Source organism: Meriones unguiculatus, chromosome X (genome assembly GCF_030254825.1).
Source record: "Meriones unguiculatus strain TT.TT164.6M chromosome X, Bangor_MerUng_6.1, whole genome shotgun sequence".
NCBI classification, from domain to species: domain Eukaryota; kingdom Metazoa; phylum Chordata; class Mammalia; order Rodentia; family Muridae; genus Meriones; species Meriones unguiculatus.
The window spans coordinates 61,493,179-61,510,473 of record NC_083369.1 but is presented as its reverse complement, the minus strand read 5'-3'; the positions used below and the strand labels follow the sequence as shown (position 1 = coordinate 61,510,473).

General features: G+C 36.6%; 1 protein-coding gene across 1 annotated transcript in view; it reads right to left on the bottom strand.

Annotated features, from left to right (window-relative positions):
• The window catches only part of Il1rapl2 (interleukin 1 receptor accessory protein like 2), a 768,417-nt gene that overhangs the window by 15,450 nt on the left and 735,672 nt on the right, over positions 1 to 17,295 (bottom strand). Inside the window, exon 9 of the mRNA XM_060374647.1 lies at positions 9,871 to 10,041. Coding sequence (XP_060230630.1) covers positions 9,871 to 10,041 — 171 coding nt within the window. The remainder of the gene's footprint in view (positions 1 to 9,870; positions 10,042 to 17,295) is intronic.

The following is a 17,295-nucleotide window of genomic DNA, read 5'->3' as shown; positions in this document are numbered from 1 at the left end:
CTTATGGACACCTGAATTTTGACAAAGAAGCCAAAACCATACAATGGATAAAAAATACCATCTTCAAGAAATGGTGCTGATCTAACTGGATATTTACATGTGGAAAAATGCAAATATATCCATACTTATCACCCTGAACAAAACTAAAGTCCGAGTGGATCAAAGACCTCAACATAAAACCAGTCACACAAAACCTATTAGAAGAAAAAGTATAGAAGAACCTAGAACTCAGTGGTATAGGAGACAACTTCCTGAACAGAACACCAACAGCACAGGCTCTAAGATCAATAATCAATAAATGGGACCTCATGAAGCTGAAACCTTCTGTAAAACAAAGGACACTCTCTTCAGAAAAAAATGACAGCCTACAGACTGGGAAAGGATCTTCACCAACCGTATATCTGACAGAGACCTAATATCTAGAATATACAAAGAACTCAAGAAGTTAAACAGCAACAAATCGAGTAATCCATTTGAAAATAAGGTACACATATAAACAGCGAATTCTTAACAGAGGCATACTGAATGGCCAAGAAACACTTAAAGAAATACTCAATGTCCTTAGTTATCAGAGTAATGGAAATCCGAATGTCCTGGAAATTTCACCTTACACCCATCAGAATGGCTAAGATCAAAAACTCAAGTGAGAACACATAGTGGAGAGAATGTAGAGAAAGGGGAACCCTCCTCCATTGCTGGTGGAAAGGTAAACTTGTACAACCAATGTGGAAACCAACCTGTCATTTTCTCAGACAAGTAAGAATAGTGCTTCCCTGCACTCTGCTGAAGGTTTGGTTATGAGTCTCAGTATCTGCTTTGATACACTGCTAGGTAGAGTCGTTCAGAAGCCTTCTGTGGTAGGCTCCTTTCCTGTTACTTGTTTTCTCCTACTTCCAATGTCCATGTCCTTTGTCTTTCTAAGTGATAATTGATCATCTTACCCTGGGTCTTCTTTCTTGTTTATCTTCTTTAGGTGTATTGATTTCATTATGTTTATCATATATTGTAAGTCTAAATAAGTGAGTATATACCATGTGTGTCTTTCTCCTTCTGGGATACCACAATCAGAATGATCCCAACATTTGTCTGAAAATTTCATAATATCCTCGTTTTTAATTGCTGAGTAGTATTTCATTGTGTAAAAATATCACAATTTCTGTATCCATTCCTACGTTGATGGACATTTGGGTTGCTTCCAGTTTCTGGCTATTATGAATAAAGCTGCTACAAACATGGTTGAGCAAATGTCCTTGTTGTGTACTTGAGCAACTTTTGGATATATGTCTAAGAGTGGTATAGCTGGGTCTTGAGGAAGCACTATTCCTAATTGTCTGAGAAAGCACCAGATTGATTTCCAAAGTGGTTGTACCAGTTTACATCCCCACCAGCAATGAAGAGGGCTCCCCTTTCTCCACAATCTCTCCAGCAGGTGTTGTCATTTCAGGTTTTGATTTTAGCCATTCTGATGGGTGGAAGGTGAAATCTCAGGGTCATTTTGATTTGCATCTCTCTGATGACTAAGAACGTTTAGTATCTCTTTAAGTGTTTCTCTGTCATTCAGTTAATATGACCTGGAGAGGATAGGAGCTCCACAAGGACAAAATATATCTGGGCACCATGTATGGTTATAACCTGGAACCTCTGCTCGGATGTAGCCCTTGGTAGCTCAGTAACCAAGTGGGTTCACTAGTAAGGGGAACAGGGACTATTTCTGACAGGAACTCAATGGCAGGCTCTTTGAATTCCCCACCCCCCAAGGGAGAAGCAGCCCTGCTAGGCCGCAGAGGAGGACTTTGCAGCCAGTCCTGAAGATACCTGATAAAACAGGGTCAGATGAAAGGGGAGGATGTCCTCCCCTATCAGTGGACTAGGAAAGGGGCAGGGAGGAGATAAGGGAGGGAGGGTGGGATTGAGAGGGAATCAGGGAGTGGGATACAGCTGGGATATAGAGTTAATAAAATAATAATAATAATAATAATAATAATAATAATAAAGGATAGCTCTTCCTCAAGATTCAGCTATACCACTCCTAAGCATATATCCAAAAGATGCTCAAGTACACAATAAGGACATTTGCTCAACTATGTTTGTAGCAGGTTTATTTGTAACAGCCAGAAGCTGGAAACAACCCAGATGCCCCTCATGGATACAGAAACTGTGGTACATCTACACAATGGAATATTACTCTGAAAAAAAAAAAGAAATCATGACATTTGCAGGTAAATGGTAGGAACTGGAAAAGATCATCCTGAGTGAGCTATCCCAGAAGCAGAAAGACACATAAGGTATCTACTCAATCATAAGTGGATATTAAACATATAATATAGGATAAACCTACTAAAATCTGTTCACCTAAAGAAACTAATCAAGAAGGAGGACTCTGGCTAAAATGCTCAATCCTCATTTAGAAAGGCAAAGAGGTTGGTCATCAGAAGGAGAAAACAGGGAACAAGTCAGGAGCTTGCCACAGAGGGCCTCTGAAAGGCTCTACCCTTCAGGGTATCAAAGCAGATGCTGAGACTTATGGGCATCCTTTGGGCAGAGTGCAGGGAATCTTATGAAAGAAGTGGGAAATAGTAAGACCTGGAGAGGACAAGAGCTCCACAGGGAGAGCAACAGAACTAAAAAATCTGGGCACAGGAGTCTTTGCTGAGACTGCTACTCCAACCAAGGACCATGCATGGAGATAACCTAGAACCCAAGCTTAGATGTAGCCCGTTGCAGGTCAGTGTCCAAGTGGGTTCCATAGTAATGGGAAGAGGGACTGCCTCTGAGGTGAACTCAATGGCCTGCTCTTTGCTCACCTCCCCCTGAGGGGGGAGCAGCCTTACCAGGCCACAGAGGAAGACAATGTAGTCACTCCTGATGAGAACTAATTGACTAAGATCAGAAGGAAGGAGAGGGGGACCTCCCCTATCTGTGAACATGGGGAGGGCATGTGTGTAGAAGGCAGAGAGAGAGGGATTGGGAAGGGAAGGGAGCAACAGGGAGGGGGGGATACAAAGTGAATAAAGTGTAATTAATAAAAAAGAAAAAAATTAAAATAAAAAATAAAAAAGAATGTATACGTCAATAAAAAAAAACACAAATAAAGCTGCTGTGCACATGGTTGGGGGAAAAAAAAAGTTACTGAGGAGGATGTGCCCTCAAAAGGCTACCTCCAAGATGAGATGGGAAAAAGAGAGAAACCAGGATATTATGGCTTGGACTTTACAGGGGTTATAGAGAATGAGCATAGAGAAAATATATGATCATAGCAGCAATGGAAACATGTGGAATAAGCGTCTAGGGGTGAGTCACTGAAGGCAGAGGTAGGGGAGTGGCATGGGAAATAAATCAAGTGACAACACATGCTGGAGAGATTGTGGAGAAAGGGGAACCCTCCTCCATTGCTGGTGGGAATGTAAACTTGTACATCTACTTTGGAAATCAATCTGGCAATTTAATAAGGAATAGTGCTACCTTCAGATCCAGGTATACCACTCCTGGGCACACACCCCAAAGATGCTCAAGTATACAACAAAGACTTTTGCTCAACCATGTTCATAGCAGCTCTATTTGTAATAGTCAGAAGCTGGAAATAAACCAGATGTCCCTCAACTGAGGAATGGATACATAAAATGTATACATTTTCACAATGGAATAGTATTCAGCAATTAAAAACAAGGAAATCATGAAATTTGCAGACAAATGGTGGGAACTAGAAAAGATAATCCTATGTGAGGTATCCCAGAAGCAGAAAGACACAAATGGTATATAGTCATTTATAAGTGGTTATTAGACATAGAATATAAGATAAATATGCTAAAATCTATAATCCTAAAGAAGGTAAGCAAGAAGGAGGACCCTGGGTAAAATGATCAATCCTCATTCAGAAAGGCAAAAGGGATAGACATCAGAAGGAAAAAATAGGGAACATGACAGAGGGCTACCACAGAGGACTTCTGAAATACTCTCCCTAGTAGGGTATTGAAGCAGATGCTGAGATTCATAGCCAAACTTTGGGCAGAGTGCAGGGAATCTTATGAAAGAAGGGAGAGACAGAAAGACCTGGTGGGGACAGGATCTCCACAAGGAGAGCAAAAGAACTAAGAAATCTGAGCGCAGTGGTCTTTTCTGAGACTGATATTCCAACCAAGGATCATTCATGGAGATAACCTAGAACCCTTGCACAAATGTAGCCCATGGCAGCTCAGTCTTCAAGTGTGTTCCCTAATAAGGAGAACAGGAGCTTTCTGTGATATTAACTCAGTGGCAGGCTCTCTGATCACCTCCCCCTGGGGCTACAGCCTTACCTGGACACAGAGGAGGACAATGTAGCCATCCCTGATGAGATGTGATAGGTTAGGGTCAGATAGAAGAGAGGCTAGGGTCATACTGAAGAGAGGAGGACCTCCCCTATGAGTGGACTTGGTGAGGGGCATGGTTGTAAAAGAGGAAGTAAAGGCCACATTGGTAAGTGATGAGGGAGGAGCTAAATCTTGGATACAAAGTGAATAAATTGTAATAAACAAATAAATGTAAAAAAGTTCACAGTGTCGTCTTTCTTTTGCAAGTTTATTTATTTATTTGCTACACCTTACTGAGTATGGAACAAATCTATTACTACTTAGGGAGACTTTTATGTACTTTTATTCAGTGTTAAGACATTACCCTGCTCATTTGATTTTTCTTTAAATTCCTATATGTTACACTCCACATTTCCTGTTTAAAATTTTGCACAATGGATTCTATCTTTTACAACAAATGCTGAGAGGAAAACTAGTCCATTTAACGTTAGTAAATTTTGAGATGATTATAGTACAATTGCTGCTCTTGATTGTTTCTAGCATGAAGAAAATTGTCAAGACACCTAATTTTATTTCATGGGAGTAAATTTCAAACAATGTTTTAAATTTCATTGGTTGTACAGGTCACCTCTGCCTCACGCATTTTAGGTCATAGACATTAGATTGCTGGGAAAATAATTTTATTACTTCCCAAAGAATACTTAATTGATTGTTTTGTGTTCCGTCTGTTCAGCTATATAGAAACTATTGGCAATGAGTACTTACAAGTCCATGTTCAAAAAATATTTTTGCATGCCTCACTTCGGAATAGACTAGGGATCATCTGACTGCAGATGGATTCTCTAGTCATTTGTCATTTCACTGTCAGGACAATTGCATGACTAGCCCTAAGCATTAAAAGACTGAAGACTAGGTTCGTGAGGAAAGTTTAGCAAACATGAAATAAGATAAAAATTTCCCCTAACTTTCATGACAAAGTGAGTGCTAGTATTCTGTGTAAGAGAGACTCATAAAAATTTAGGCATGAAAACAAGTTAAAAAATTGATATTTGAGATCAAATTTTAAGATGATTTCTAGGGGCATGGCTAGTAGGCTATATGCCTAATAATATTCTAGCCTGCTAGTGTCTTTCTCTGATATAATCATGCAAATTTATGTACAGATCTTCCAAATTTATGAATAAAAGGGAAAATTGAGGTAATGCCTGTGAAGGACTTTTTTTCTTCTTTAAGATTATATTTTTGTTCAAAGCTACTGCAAGAATCAGCTTGAGTTATAATTCTTAATAAATATTTTACATACACTTTTAAAGACCTAACTTTCCTCACTTTAAAGGCAAATAAAGACTATATAATTGATTTTTTCAGTTTTATTTTATTTCTTTGTTTTAAAATGCTCCTTTCTTTTTCTAGCCAGTGGGTCTTAGCTTTATTCTATGACTTTTTATACTTTTATGTTCCATAATATGTGCAGAAACCATGAGGTAAGATTGGTCCAAGAGGTTAAATGGTACTCATCCAAAAATGTCTTCAATTTCAAGATCTCAGTTGCACAGCTGGGTTCTGTTGGTCACATATCAGCTTCAGAGCACATCTGTTCATTCTTCAAGGATCCACTAGGCCTCATGAACACAATGTGCTCTGTGTAGGGTACTTTACACCACAAAACTCAGCAGCTGCAAGGGTGAGAAAATCTCTACTTCTCAAGTTTGTGTCTCTAGGCAGTTTAAATAGGGTGTTTTCTGTCTTGCTTTCTTTTGGTTGCTTGTCACTTCTGACATACAGATGCATGCTGGCAACAATTTTGCTTTCACTGTTCCCAGGGACAGATGTTTCTAGTCTGGGAAGAAATAGACCAAACTTTCGCTGGAAAGTACAAATTCTTGCAACATTTAGGCATCTAACCTGAGGAAACATAAAGAAGATCTTGGCCACTGGCTCAAGAATTGAAACGTAGTTACTGCCAGAAAAATAATGGCTCAAATCTGAAGACCTGGTCTCAGCATTTAGAGAAAATATTTGTGTCAAATATTCCCTTCCCTATGGTTTAGAGTAGCCACACAACAACCATTTCCCAGCAAGGATGTAGTAGAAGTGGAGACAACTGCAATTCAATTAATCAGGAAGAGCAACATCTTTATATCTGAACTTTCTGAGATTCTTCATGGAGAAAAAGAGAGAAAAAATTAGGGAAGGGGAAAGAGGAAGACTGACACCACCATTCATGTACTTTTAAAATTCTAGGCATTGTAAATATTTTGGGTTGAGAGGCCTGAGTGGAGTACTGTGGGAAAGGCAGAAAAACAACTGAAAATACATGAAAGGGAGCAATGTCCAAACTAATTTGATTCATGGAGTATTATCATGCTATATCAAGAAGGATCTTATGAAGTTCACATTTATAGTCCTCAAAGGTCTTGTTGCTACTTCTGGAGGAAGACATAGTCTTAGGTCAATGTGCATTAATGAGATGCAAGGGACAAAAAGAGCTTATAATATTGTAACTAGGTCCCCCCTACACAGGAATGTGTCTATATTTATACAGCATAACCTGTTAAATCTGTACCAATGGCTGAAAATTCAGACCACAGAAGCTTCTTTAATAACATGCATACACCAAGTCCAAAATGTTCTACTCTGTCATTCATGTGTAAATCAAGTATATTATTCATATACTTCATCGACTTCCTGAATGCATGCTAAAAATGCCAAGGAAAAACTCATTAATCGTGACATGGTGACTGCTCAGCTAACACTGAAATGTTGGTGGAAAAGAAAAATTGTCAAAGAGCTCTTTTAAGAACCTCTGCTGGTTACACTCGCAAATAGGAATTCAGAGAACCTGAATTCCCTAATTCAGGAAGGAAGGATTAAAAGCAAACACCCTCCATTGGTTGCATCTAAAAGTTGCATAGTTTTCTCAATTGAGTCACTCTGGAAAACATATTCCTCTGGACCATCTAGTATCCTGGATCAAGTCCCTGCTCATTCTGATGAATATACAATCTCAAAAATATGAACATGATATTCTACGGACCATCAAATTTCTGCTGTATTTGATGTATAATTTTCTGGTAGACTGTAAACTCCAAGAACTGGAATCATAGCTGGTTCAACCATCATCGTATTGAGGAGGCATCACAGACATTTACTAGTTCCAACAGCACCCAAGTCTTATATGGAACACTAGCCTATACATTGAGGTTTGTAACAGTGTAAGCATAAAAGTGTCACATATTCTAGACATATTGTTTAGCAGATTAATTAGGATAATTTAAGGGTAAAAAGCATGTCTGGGCTCAAGGACCAATCCTGGAGGAGTTGCTTAAGGAGAAGGAATATGATCAAAACACAATATACTAAAATTTCAAATAATTAATAAAAACATTTTAAAACCTAAAAACACCCAAAAGTAAAGTCCTTGTTCATTTTCATTATTTTTCTTCTCCTAAACTAACAAAAAACCAACTAAAACAAAGTCAACAGTTATGAAGCCCAAAATCACTTTAAATCTTATTATTATCTCAGAATAACAATATCATTATAAGGATAAATAAAACAATATTCATAGAACTTACTACAATATTCATAGAACTTACAATCACATTGGTAAGATAAAAATAAATGGAAAGCTACATAAAGTTATAAAACCAGACAGGATATCAAAGATCTAATAGTCAAAAAGTACATCCACCATGAAATGAGGGTTATAAAGATTACTGTAGACTTTTCAGAAAGTTAGTAGATGATATGGGAAATAATGGGGAAAGTCTTCAAAGGTATATAAAGCTAATGTGAACAAAAACAGTGCAGGAATGCAGATAATGTATATCGTAAGAATAACTTGGCTTGGGCAGAGGCTTTGAGTAGAGACAATGTTAGGTAGCAAATAAAATGTTTGGTAGAAGAAAAATCAGGGCAAGCAACTAATTATAAAAGTGCTTAAGGAAGGGTTGTGTATTATGTCCTGGAAGAAATAGTGAAAAATCAAAGTTCATTGAACAGTGTAAACTTGTTAGTGGATTATGTGGAACAGTCAAAGTATAAAGAGAATGGAGATATAATCATTATTTTTGGAATACTAAAATTGGTGTCTATGCTAGGATAGCCAAAGTGAGAATGGAAAGGCCAAAAGGGAGGGATTTGTGACAAATACACTGAGGCATGAAAAGGACTGTGAAGCATAGAGATACTCCTTCCACAATCGATTGCTATAGAATTGTATTTCAAGCCATGAACTCACAAAATGAAGAGTAGAGAGATCATGGGAAGAGCAAGCTTGAGGATATTTTAGTTAATGAAAAGAAATGGACTTGTGTATATTATTTTCTTTGGACCTTTCAATTAACATTCAATATATATATATATACTAATAAATACACTCAAACACACATACAAATAATCTGCAAGAAAAAAAAAGAAATAATCAAAACTCAGTTGGTTGCCATTTATTTCTGTTTCTCATAGCTTAATGGCCATGGTGAATGGATGGTGATTTGAATAAATATTAGAGGAATAGCAGGATCTAGCACAGTGAGAGGTCTAACTTTTATTTCCAGCTCTAATTTTGACAGCCATATGATCTTGGGCATATTTGAGCCTTTGCTTCCTCCTCTGAAAAATGAATACACAAACATTCTCTCTCTCTCTCGCTCGCTCTCTTTCTCTCACACATATATGCACACACACAATTGTAAATTTCAAATGTAATAATATATGTGATTTTTAAAAAAATTCTAATAAAGATTTTTATTTCGTGATTATTTCATGCATATAAATTAGAATATTTAAGAATATTAACAGAGACATGTTCAAATGTGTTATGTTTCCTCAATTTTTTTCTCAATAATATTTTAAAAAGATTTTGGAGGGCAGGGACGATCTCTTAGGCATCTGTTCTCCTCATATTTTGCCCTGTACGTGTTCTGAACAAAGCACATGTTTTTAACAAGACTAAAGCATGCATTTTCACTTGAAACTGGATTTACTCTGAAAGCTCAAATGTAGCTTTCAATATGTAGCATTACTGAAAAGTAGCATTCAAACCTACAGTGTCTGGCACATCTTAAAATTTATTTAAATACTAAAAAAATACAGAAAATACTTTTCCCAATGGCGTCATAGACCTTTAAAAGTGGATTTTTCCATAAATCTCTGAATGAGTGACAAGTCATAGTGAATAACAAGGACGAAAGGCAAAGATTCAAAGTTATTAGTGACATTTATTGTAGTTATAAGTAGAAGCTTAATGACAGAAGCCCAGCTTTGGAACTTCAGTATGCCAAAGTAGCTCTAACCAAGGTTTACAGTTTATTTTTAAATGAAGTGTCATTACTAGCTCAGAAGCTAAAGTAATGCAATGAAAACCACTCTCATGGTATAAGTTCTAAAAAACATATTTAAATTATAAAACTTCAGATGCTCTAAAGTTACAATATACACAAGGATAAGTTTGAATTCGAAAAATCCATCCACTGTGAGAAACAATATTCTAAAAAATGTGGCTTGGATGCCTGCTTGCTTCCATGTAAGTTGCTAAAAGAAACCGCATGCTTTAAATACAAAATGCAAAGTTACTTACTTCCACTTGGAATCAGATCCCTTTCTGGGATGAACAGTTTATATCCATAATGTTTTTCTAGGACATCTGGCAGTATTTCAAGAGCAAACTGCTCTTCCTCAGTACTGTCACAGTCCAAAGTATCTTGATCCACTTTTGTGTAGGAGAGATAGGCATCATATTCCTTGTTGTCTTAAAGAAAAACAGTTACAACAACAAAAATGTATTAAAATGTTTTATTTTAATATTGGATATCTATAACAACTAACATGCAGCAATAAGCAACATAATTATTGATTATCTTTAGTCATTGGAAAAATAATTCATGTGTTATATAGGTAATGTAGTCCATTTAAATATAAATATTTAATGTGTTATGAACTAAAACTGTTAAAAAAAAACAGGCTACTTACAGTCAGGACAGAATAGAACAAGGATTTATTATTTGTGCCTTTGGGTGAGGATCTGCATTTGTGATATTCAGTGGTGTCTGTAAATGATTATCTCAGTGTGTTTGAATGCAGGACTAAACAAGCCAAAGTCATGGATTTGACCCCTTCATGTGCCAGTTGGTTTGGCTCTGCCACTTAGTCACAGACCATTCCTCGTTGCACAAATATGTGCATGAGATCCAAAAAGGGCTGGGTCTTAAAGTGTGGAAGATTGAAGTAATCCAGCTTCACTCCTAGAGACTGTACTTAGCATATGCCATACTTCCAGTTGGTTAGTGTCATCATCTTCATATACAAAAAGCAGTTCATTACCAAATAGCAGAAACAGCAGCTGGGTTTTATACAAATACATTGCCTGTTATTCTTATTCACCCAAGTAATTTGACACAACTTCCAAAAGAAGCCTTTATTTCAAAATATACCTCCTTCCAATATTGCCAAATTAGGTTTTCTCTTCACACGTTTAGTCATGGAGTTAACTGTACTTTGCAAGCATAATTTTGCCCCCTTTTGCTGTACTGGCTCAGAGTCAGTCAGTCTAAAGTACAAATGCGTATGTATGCATGCATTTTTAACACAAAATGTTCATGAACACAGCTATCTATTGTGTTAGTCCTCATCTGTTTTAGCAGGAACATATCAGAAAAGTTGTATGCTCAAAATTCTCTTATTTAAAGAAAATTATTTTTAAGTTATTTTAGTGAGCACAAGTCCATGAATAACTAGTAATGCTTATTAATACAGATTTCTTGAAAACATTGATTTTGAAAGACTGGGAAGCATTTATTTATAACACTCATCAATATTTTCCAGTAAAACAGAGCTAATTAGAATATAGCTAAAATTTTATCATAAGATATTTCATAAAATAAAGTAAGCATTTACTCCATTAATATTTCAGGCCTCGTGGCTGAATGTACTGTAAATTATAGGCATAAAGCAATATACACATTGCCTATTGTTGGAGTAGGTGGTACTCCTTGAGATTTCTAACACAGGATTTATATTCAAATTCTTGTACCATTCTCCCCCTTACTATCTCTGCACAGAAAGAACTCTGGTTATTCATGTTATGATGGTGCCTGAGATCAAGAGAAAAGCTCAACACACTTTAGCATGCCCGAAAACTATGCAAGTACTATAAACCTTGCTTAGGTTTCTTGATTGTCTAGAAGCACAAGAACACAAAATATTGTCCTGGATAGTTGGGGAGATCTTTTGGCTTTCAAACTGGACACATTCCATGATATCCATAACTCTACTTAGAATTGAAAACACTCTTTAGGAATCCTAATGTAAGAATCTCCTGGAAATGCTAGCACCTCTGCCCTTGCTCCAGTCAAGCACAGGATGCACCTGCAGGCCCCTGACTTTCTCCAGCTACAATTACTCACCTGGGACTCAAAGCTGCCGATGATGCACAGCTGGAATGATGCATACTTCAAAAGACAAAAACAACAACAACAACAAAAAAACCACCTCTATTCCTATGAGCAGAATATATTCTATTGTTCTTGGTAGATAGTATTGATGCTTCAAACTCCATGCCAGACTAGTCCATTGCTTCTGATCTAACAAACCTACCTAAATTGAACCACAGATTATTTACTCATCAGTGATTTCTTGAGCATCTACTGTGTACTTAGCCATCAGTGGTGGCTCCCTGCCTCTATTAATCACCTACATTATGTGAACTTTTATAATCTTAGCCCATTGCTTACTCAGACCATGATTATTTACTCTCTGACCATGCTGAAACTCACATATACCTGGTACTATTTTCCCTTGCTTTACTATGCCTTAATGTTACATACATGTTCTTCTAGTAAACTCTTTATATATTTTATATATTAAATCAGATATAACAAAGAATAACCATGTCTTCAGCATTCTAGTGTTTTACCTGGATAATCAGGAAGCACATCCCTTTCTGGAAAAATGGTACTTTGTTTTCAGTTATGTCTCTATACGTTGAATAAAAGATGAAGACCTAATTGTAGCTGGCTGGAGCAGCAAAAGAGCTCTCAGAGCCACCATGTCAGATGTCTCAGAAATGCTAGCATGCCAGCTAGTGAGCTATCAATGACTCAGATGCCACAGCTTTAAAAGGCACTTCAGCCTTAAGCAGAGAGCCAAGACATTTTCATGAATAGCTACAGCTGTTGCTCACAAAGAAGGACAAGATGAATAGAGGAAAAGCATCAACATGATGCAAATAAAGTTAACAGCCAGGCTTGACAATTATTTGAAAATCAAGAGGCAGTTCATGACACCATTTTTCTAGACAACAGTAATGAGTCTTCTGTGTGAAACTGTGCTTACTAAACTTATTTCAGGAACCAGAAAATAATAGAACAGTTCAGACAAGGCATTAGAAGAAAGGCGGCTGGCACAGTGGTCACTAGCACTATGCTGCTCCCAGTGAAGACAGAAGTTACGAAGACTTTGTGGAAGAATTTTCTTGCTGTCACACCTGTCCCTCCCTATTTTAAAATCTATTTTTAATCTTGCTCTTCATTGGGGAGCCATTCCTGTTTTGGAGCTCAGTTCTCCTAAAGTTATACTAATCTGTGCTTACCAAACTTATTTCAGGAACCAGAAAATAGAGAACAGTGCAGACAAGGCATTAGAGGGAAGGCGGCTGGCACAGTGGTCACCAGCACTATGCTGCTCCCAGTGAAGACAGAAGTTACAAAGACTTTGTGAAAGAATTTTCTTGTTGTCACACCTGTCCCTCCCTATTTTAAAATCTATTTTTAATTTCGTTTTTCATTGAGGAGCCATTCCTGTTTTGGAGCCCAGTTCTCCTAAAGTTATGCTGAACACAGTCCTAAGCCCTTAGCTTCTACAGGGAGCAAAACTTAGTATCTTTGTTGATTATTTTATACCCAGTAAACTAATTTAGAACCTATGGGTGCACATGTGTATAGTATTAATCTAAATGAAGACTACAAGAGAATGAAACTCAAATATTTATTGAAAACCTGATAGGTCAAATAGACAAAGCAATCTATGGTGGGCTGAAACAAAATAAATTAAAATTTTGACTAGGAAGTCAAAGCTCAAAAAAAAAAAACCTATTTAAAAAAAATCTTTCCATAACCCTTATATGAAATTGACACACACCTGTGTATGTGTACATGTATGCATATGTATGTGTATCTTGCTTGTCTCGAAAGCATGAAGACCCATGTTCAATACCCTAAACCTATGTACAGACTATTTTCATACTCCCAATGATGACAACGTTTCAGGCCAATGAGCGACCATGTTTCAAAGAATATGGAGAAAGGGATCTATGGTTAACAAAAGAGGCTATTCTGTGATCTCCACATGTGTGTTAAATCTAGCATGCACTCACACCCAGACATGTACTCCCCTACATACATAAATGCAAATGCATATATAAAATTTAAAAACTTAAAAATATTTATGTATGTAGAATGTCACTGTCCTTGTTAGAGTCATTGTAGAAGAGAAGACTTCAGTTGAGAGGATTCCTCCACTAGATTGGACTGTAGGCTTTTGTTTGTTTGTTTTTTGACTAATGACTCATGTGCTGGAACCGGCCACTATGTGCAATACCATTACTGGGCAGGTGTCTATAAGGAAGCAGGCTGAGCAAGCCATGAAGAGCAAGTCAGTAAGCAACATTTACATTCCTTCATGTTTCTACCCTTACTTCCCTCTGTCATAGATTGTGATCTGATAGTTAAAACAAGCTCTTCTCTCCCTAAGTTGGTTTTTGCTGTGGTATTTTATCACAGCAATAGAAACTCTAGCCAAGAGAGTCACTATGTAGCTTTGTGTATACTGTATGTGTATTATGTAGACACAGTGAAAAAGAAAACACAAAGAAAAAGTACACAGAAAAACTAATTCGTCACACATTCATATTCATGCATGACATATATATATATATATATATATATAGAGAGAGAGAGAGAGAGAGAGAGAGCAAACAATAAAACAAAATTTTTCATTCATCCTCACCACATCCTTGTTGACTTTTTAGGATTTATTTATGCTAATATAGAGATTGTGTGCTCAGGTACCAAATTTCCATGCAGAATATAACATATTTAAATTATTCTTTGTAATGAAAACCTTGGAAGTGCCCTGTGCACTTTATTATATGCTATTCCATAGGTCCTGTACTAGAGCATCCAATTAACTAACTAAAATGCTGTTTATTACTGGATACTTTTGATCATCTTAGAATTAAAGATGCAAAATATATCTTTGTAAATGCAGTGATATTACTGTAAACATAGCTTATATATATATATCTCTATATATCTATATAAATAGAGATAGATAGATATAGATATAGATATACAATAATCAATCAATTACTATGAGTTATTGAGTACAGTTGATGACAGAAAATAATTGTTATAAAATAACCTATTAAGTTGTATTGTCTTTTACTGTTATTAATACATTGCTTATAATTGTTACTAAAAGCAAATTAATCACAAGAGGTAGCTTTTTATGCTCCTTCATACAGAACACACATACATACACACAAATACATTTTCATAGCTTATACCTGTTATTTCATATGTGTTAAATAAGAAGTCTTTTTCAGTATTAGCTCTTATACATGAGAACAGAATATAATTGATTATATCTTCATGTATATAACCATGATCAGAACAAGCCCTTATTTCTCTCTGTACCTCCTTAAACAATTAGCTATAAATCTTGAGTAAATTCACAATTTGAAAATGCAGTTATCAAGACGCATTAGCCTAATTTACTGTGAATGCAGCAGTCAATTAAAATCCATCCATAATGGATTTATGTAATAGTAACAATAACATTGAAATCAGATGTCTCAAAAGCTTTGTCATCATATCTATCATTATAAAAATGAAGCAAATTAATTAAATCTTCTTCCAGTTAAAGGCTTTACTAAAAATATAAGTAAAATCTTTATCTTGAATGTTTCAGTAAACCAAATATATTTAACCCCAACTTTAAAAGTGTATTTTGTTTAAAAATACTGACTTACCTAGGTCATTATACATACATGTTTCTAAAGTATATAGTAGTTAGGTAGTGAGGGCATTATATATAGTGATATAAAATTATTTCTTATGGGTGCTGATTGAAGAAAACTAAGCAGTTTGTCTTGGGGGAAGGTAAGAGTATGATCAGTGCAGCCAGTCCTGATGAGACCTGATAGGCTAGGGTCAGATGGAAAGGGAGAAGGACCTCCCCTGAGGGGGAGGGGAATGGGAGGAGAAGAGGAAAGGAGGGAGAGACTGGAAGGGAATGAGGGGGCTACAGCTGGGATAAAAAGTGAATAAATTGTAATAAAAAAGAATATAATGAAATATATTTAAATTTAAATTTTGTTTTAAATAATGAAAAAATAAAATTTAAAACCAGAAAATGTCAATTTGTTCTCTTGAGGAAAATTAAGCACTTCTAAATGTTCACTTGAAAAAAAAATTAAGCATTTCTAAGTGTTCAAAGAGTAACTTTTAGTATAATGATTCATTGATACTTCAGCTATAAGATTTCTAAAAGTCACGTAAAGCAAATATAGCAAATTTATATGGTACTGTTGTAGATACCTTTCCCATTACTATAATATACTGCCAGAGTAAAATAACACGAAATTTTATGTTGCCTTAGTTTTATAATGGTAAAAGTATGGTGTCATTCATGGCAGAGAGGCAGGTTGGTGAAGGACATAACTCACTGTTTGAGGGACCAAGAAGCAAAGACCCCATCGAGAAATTGATGCCTAGCTAAGTTCATCTACTAGCAATGGACTTCCTCCATCTAGGCCAAACTTCCTCTGGGTCTTTTTTTAAATTTAATTTATTTTTTATTAATTACAGTTTATTCACTTTGTATCCCAGTTGTAGCCCCCTTCCTTGTCCCCTCTCAATCCTACCTTCCCTCTCTCATCTACTCCCATGCCCCTCCCCAAGTCTACTGATTGGTGAGGTCCCCCTCCCCTTCCCTCTACCCTAGCCTATCAGGCCTCATCAAGGCTGACTGCAATGTTTTATTCTGTGGCCTGGTAAGGATGCTTCCTCCTGGGGGGGGGGGGGTGATCAAAGAGTCAGCCCCTGAGTTCATGTCAGAGACAGTTCCTGTTCCCCTTACCAGGACACCCACTTGGACATTGAGCTTCCATGGGCTACCTCTGTGCAGGGGTTCTAGGTTAGGTCCATGACTGGTCCTTGGAGTATAGTCTCAGAAAAGTCCCCTGTGCCCAAACATTTTGGTTCTGTTGCTCTCCTTGTGGAGCTCCTGTCCCCTCCAGGTCTTTTTATCTCCCCCTTATTTCATTCTAATGATGAAATCTATTCCCTGCACTCTTTCCAAAGTTTGGTTAAGAGTCTCAGCATCTGCTTTGATATCGTGCTGTGTAGAGTCTTTTAGAGGCCCTCTGTGGTAGGATCCTGCCCTGTTCCCTGTTTTCTCCCTCTTCCAATGTTCCTCCCGTTTGCCTTTCTGCATGAGGATTGATCATCATACCAAGGGTCCTCCTTCTTGCTTAGCTTCTAGTATGACTATTTTATATTATATGTCTAATATCCACTTACAAGTGAGTATATAGCACTTTCTGCTTCTGGGATACCTCACATATGATGATCTTTTCTAGTTCCCACCATTTGCCTGCAAATTTTATGAGCTCCTTATTTTTACTTGCTGAGTAGTATTCCCATTGCATAAATGTACCACAATTTTATTTCTGTATCCATTCCCCTGGCTCTTTTAAACTCATAAAACAATGCTACAAGCTAGGCACTGTGTTTTCACAGTTTGTGTCTGTTGGGGTTGCTTACATAGTCAAACTGTAACAGACACATTCTAAGTTTATATCTTTTGTATCATCTTTAGGATTGTAAAAAATATTCAAAGTATGTAGGTTCATGTACTTTGTTGAGCTGTTGAAGGAACATGCCCATATTTTAAAAATAATTTTTCATGTTTTTTTTTGCTTTCTTTATGATAGCAATTGATAAAA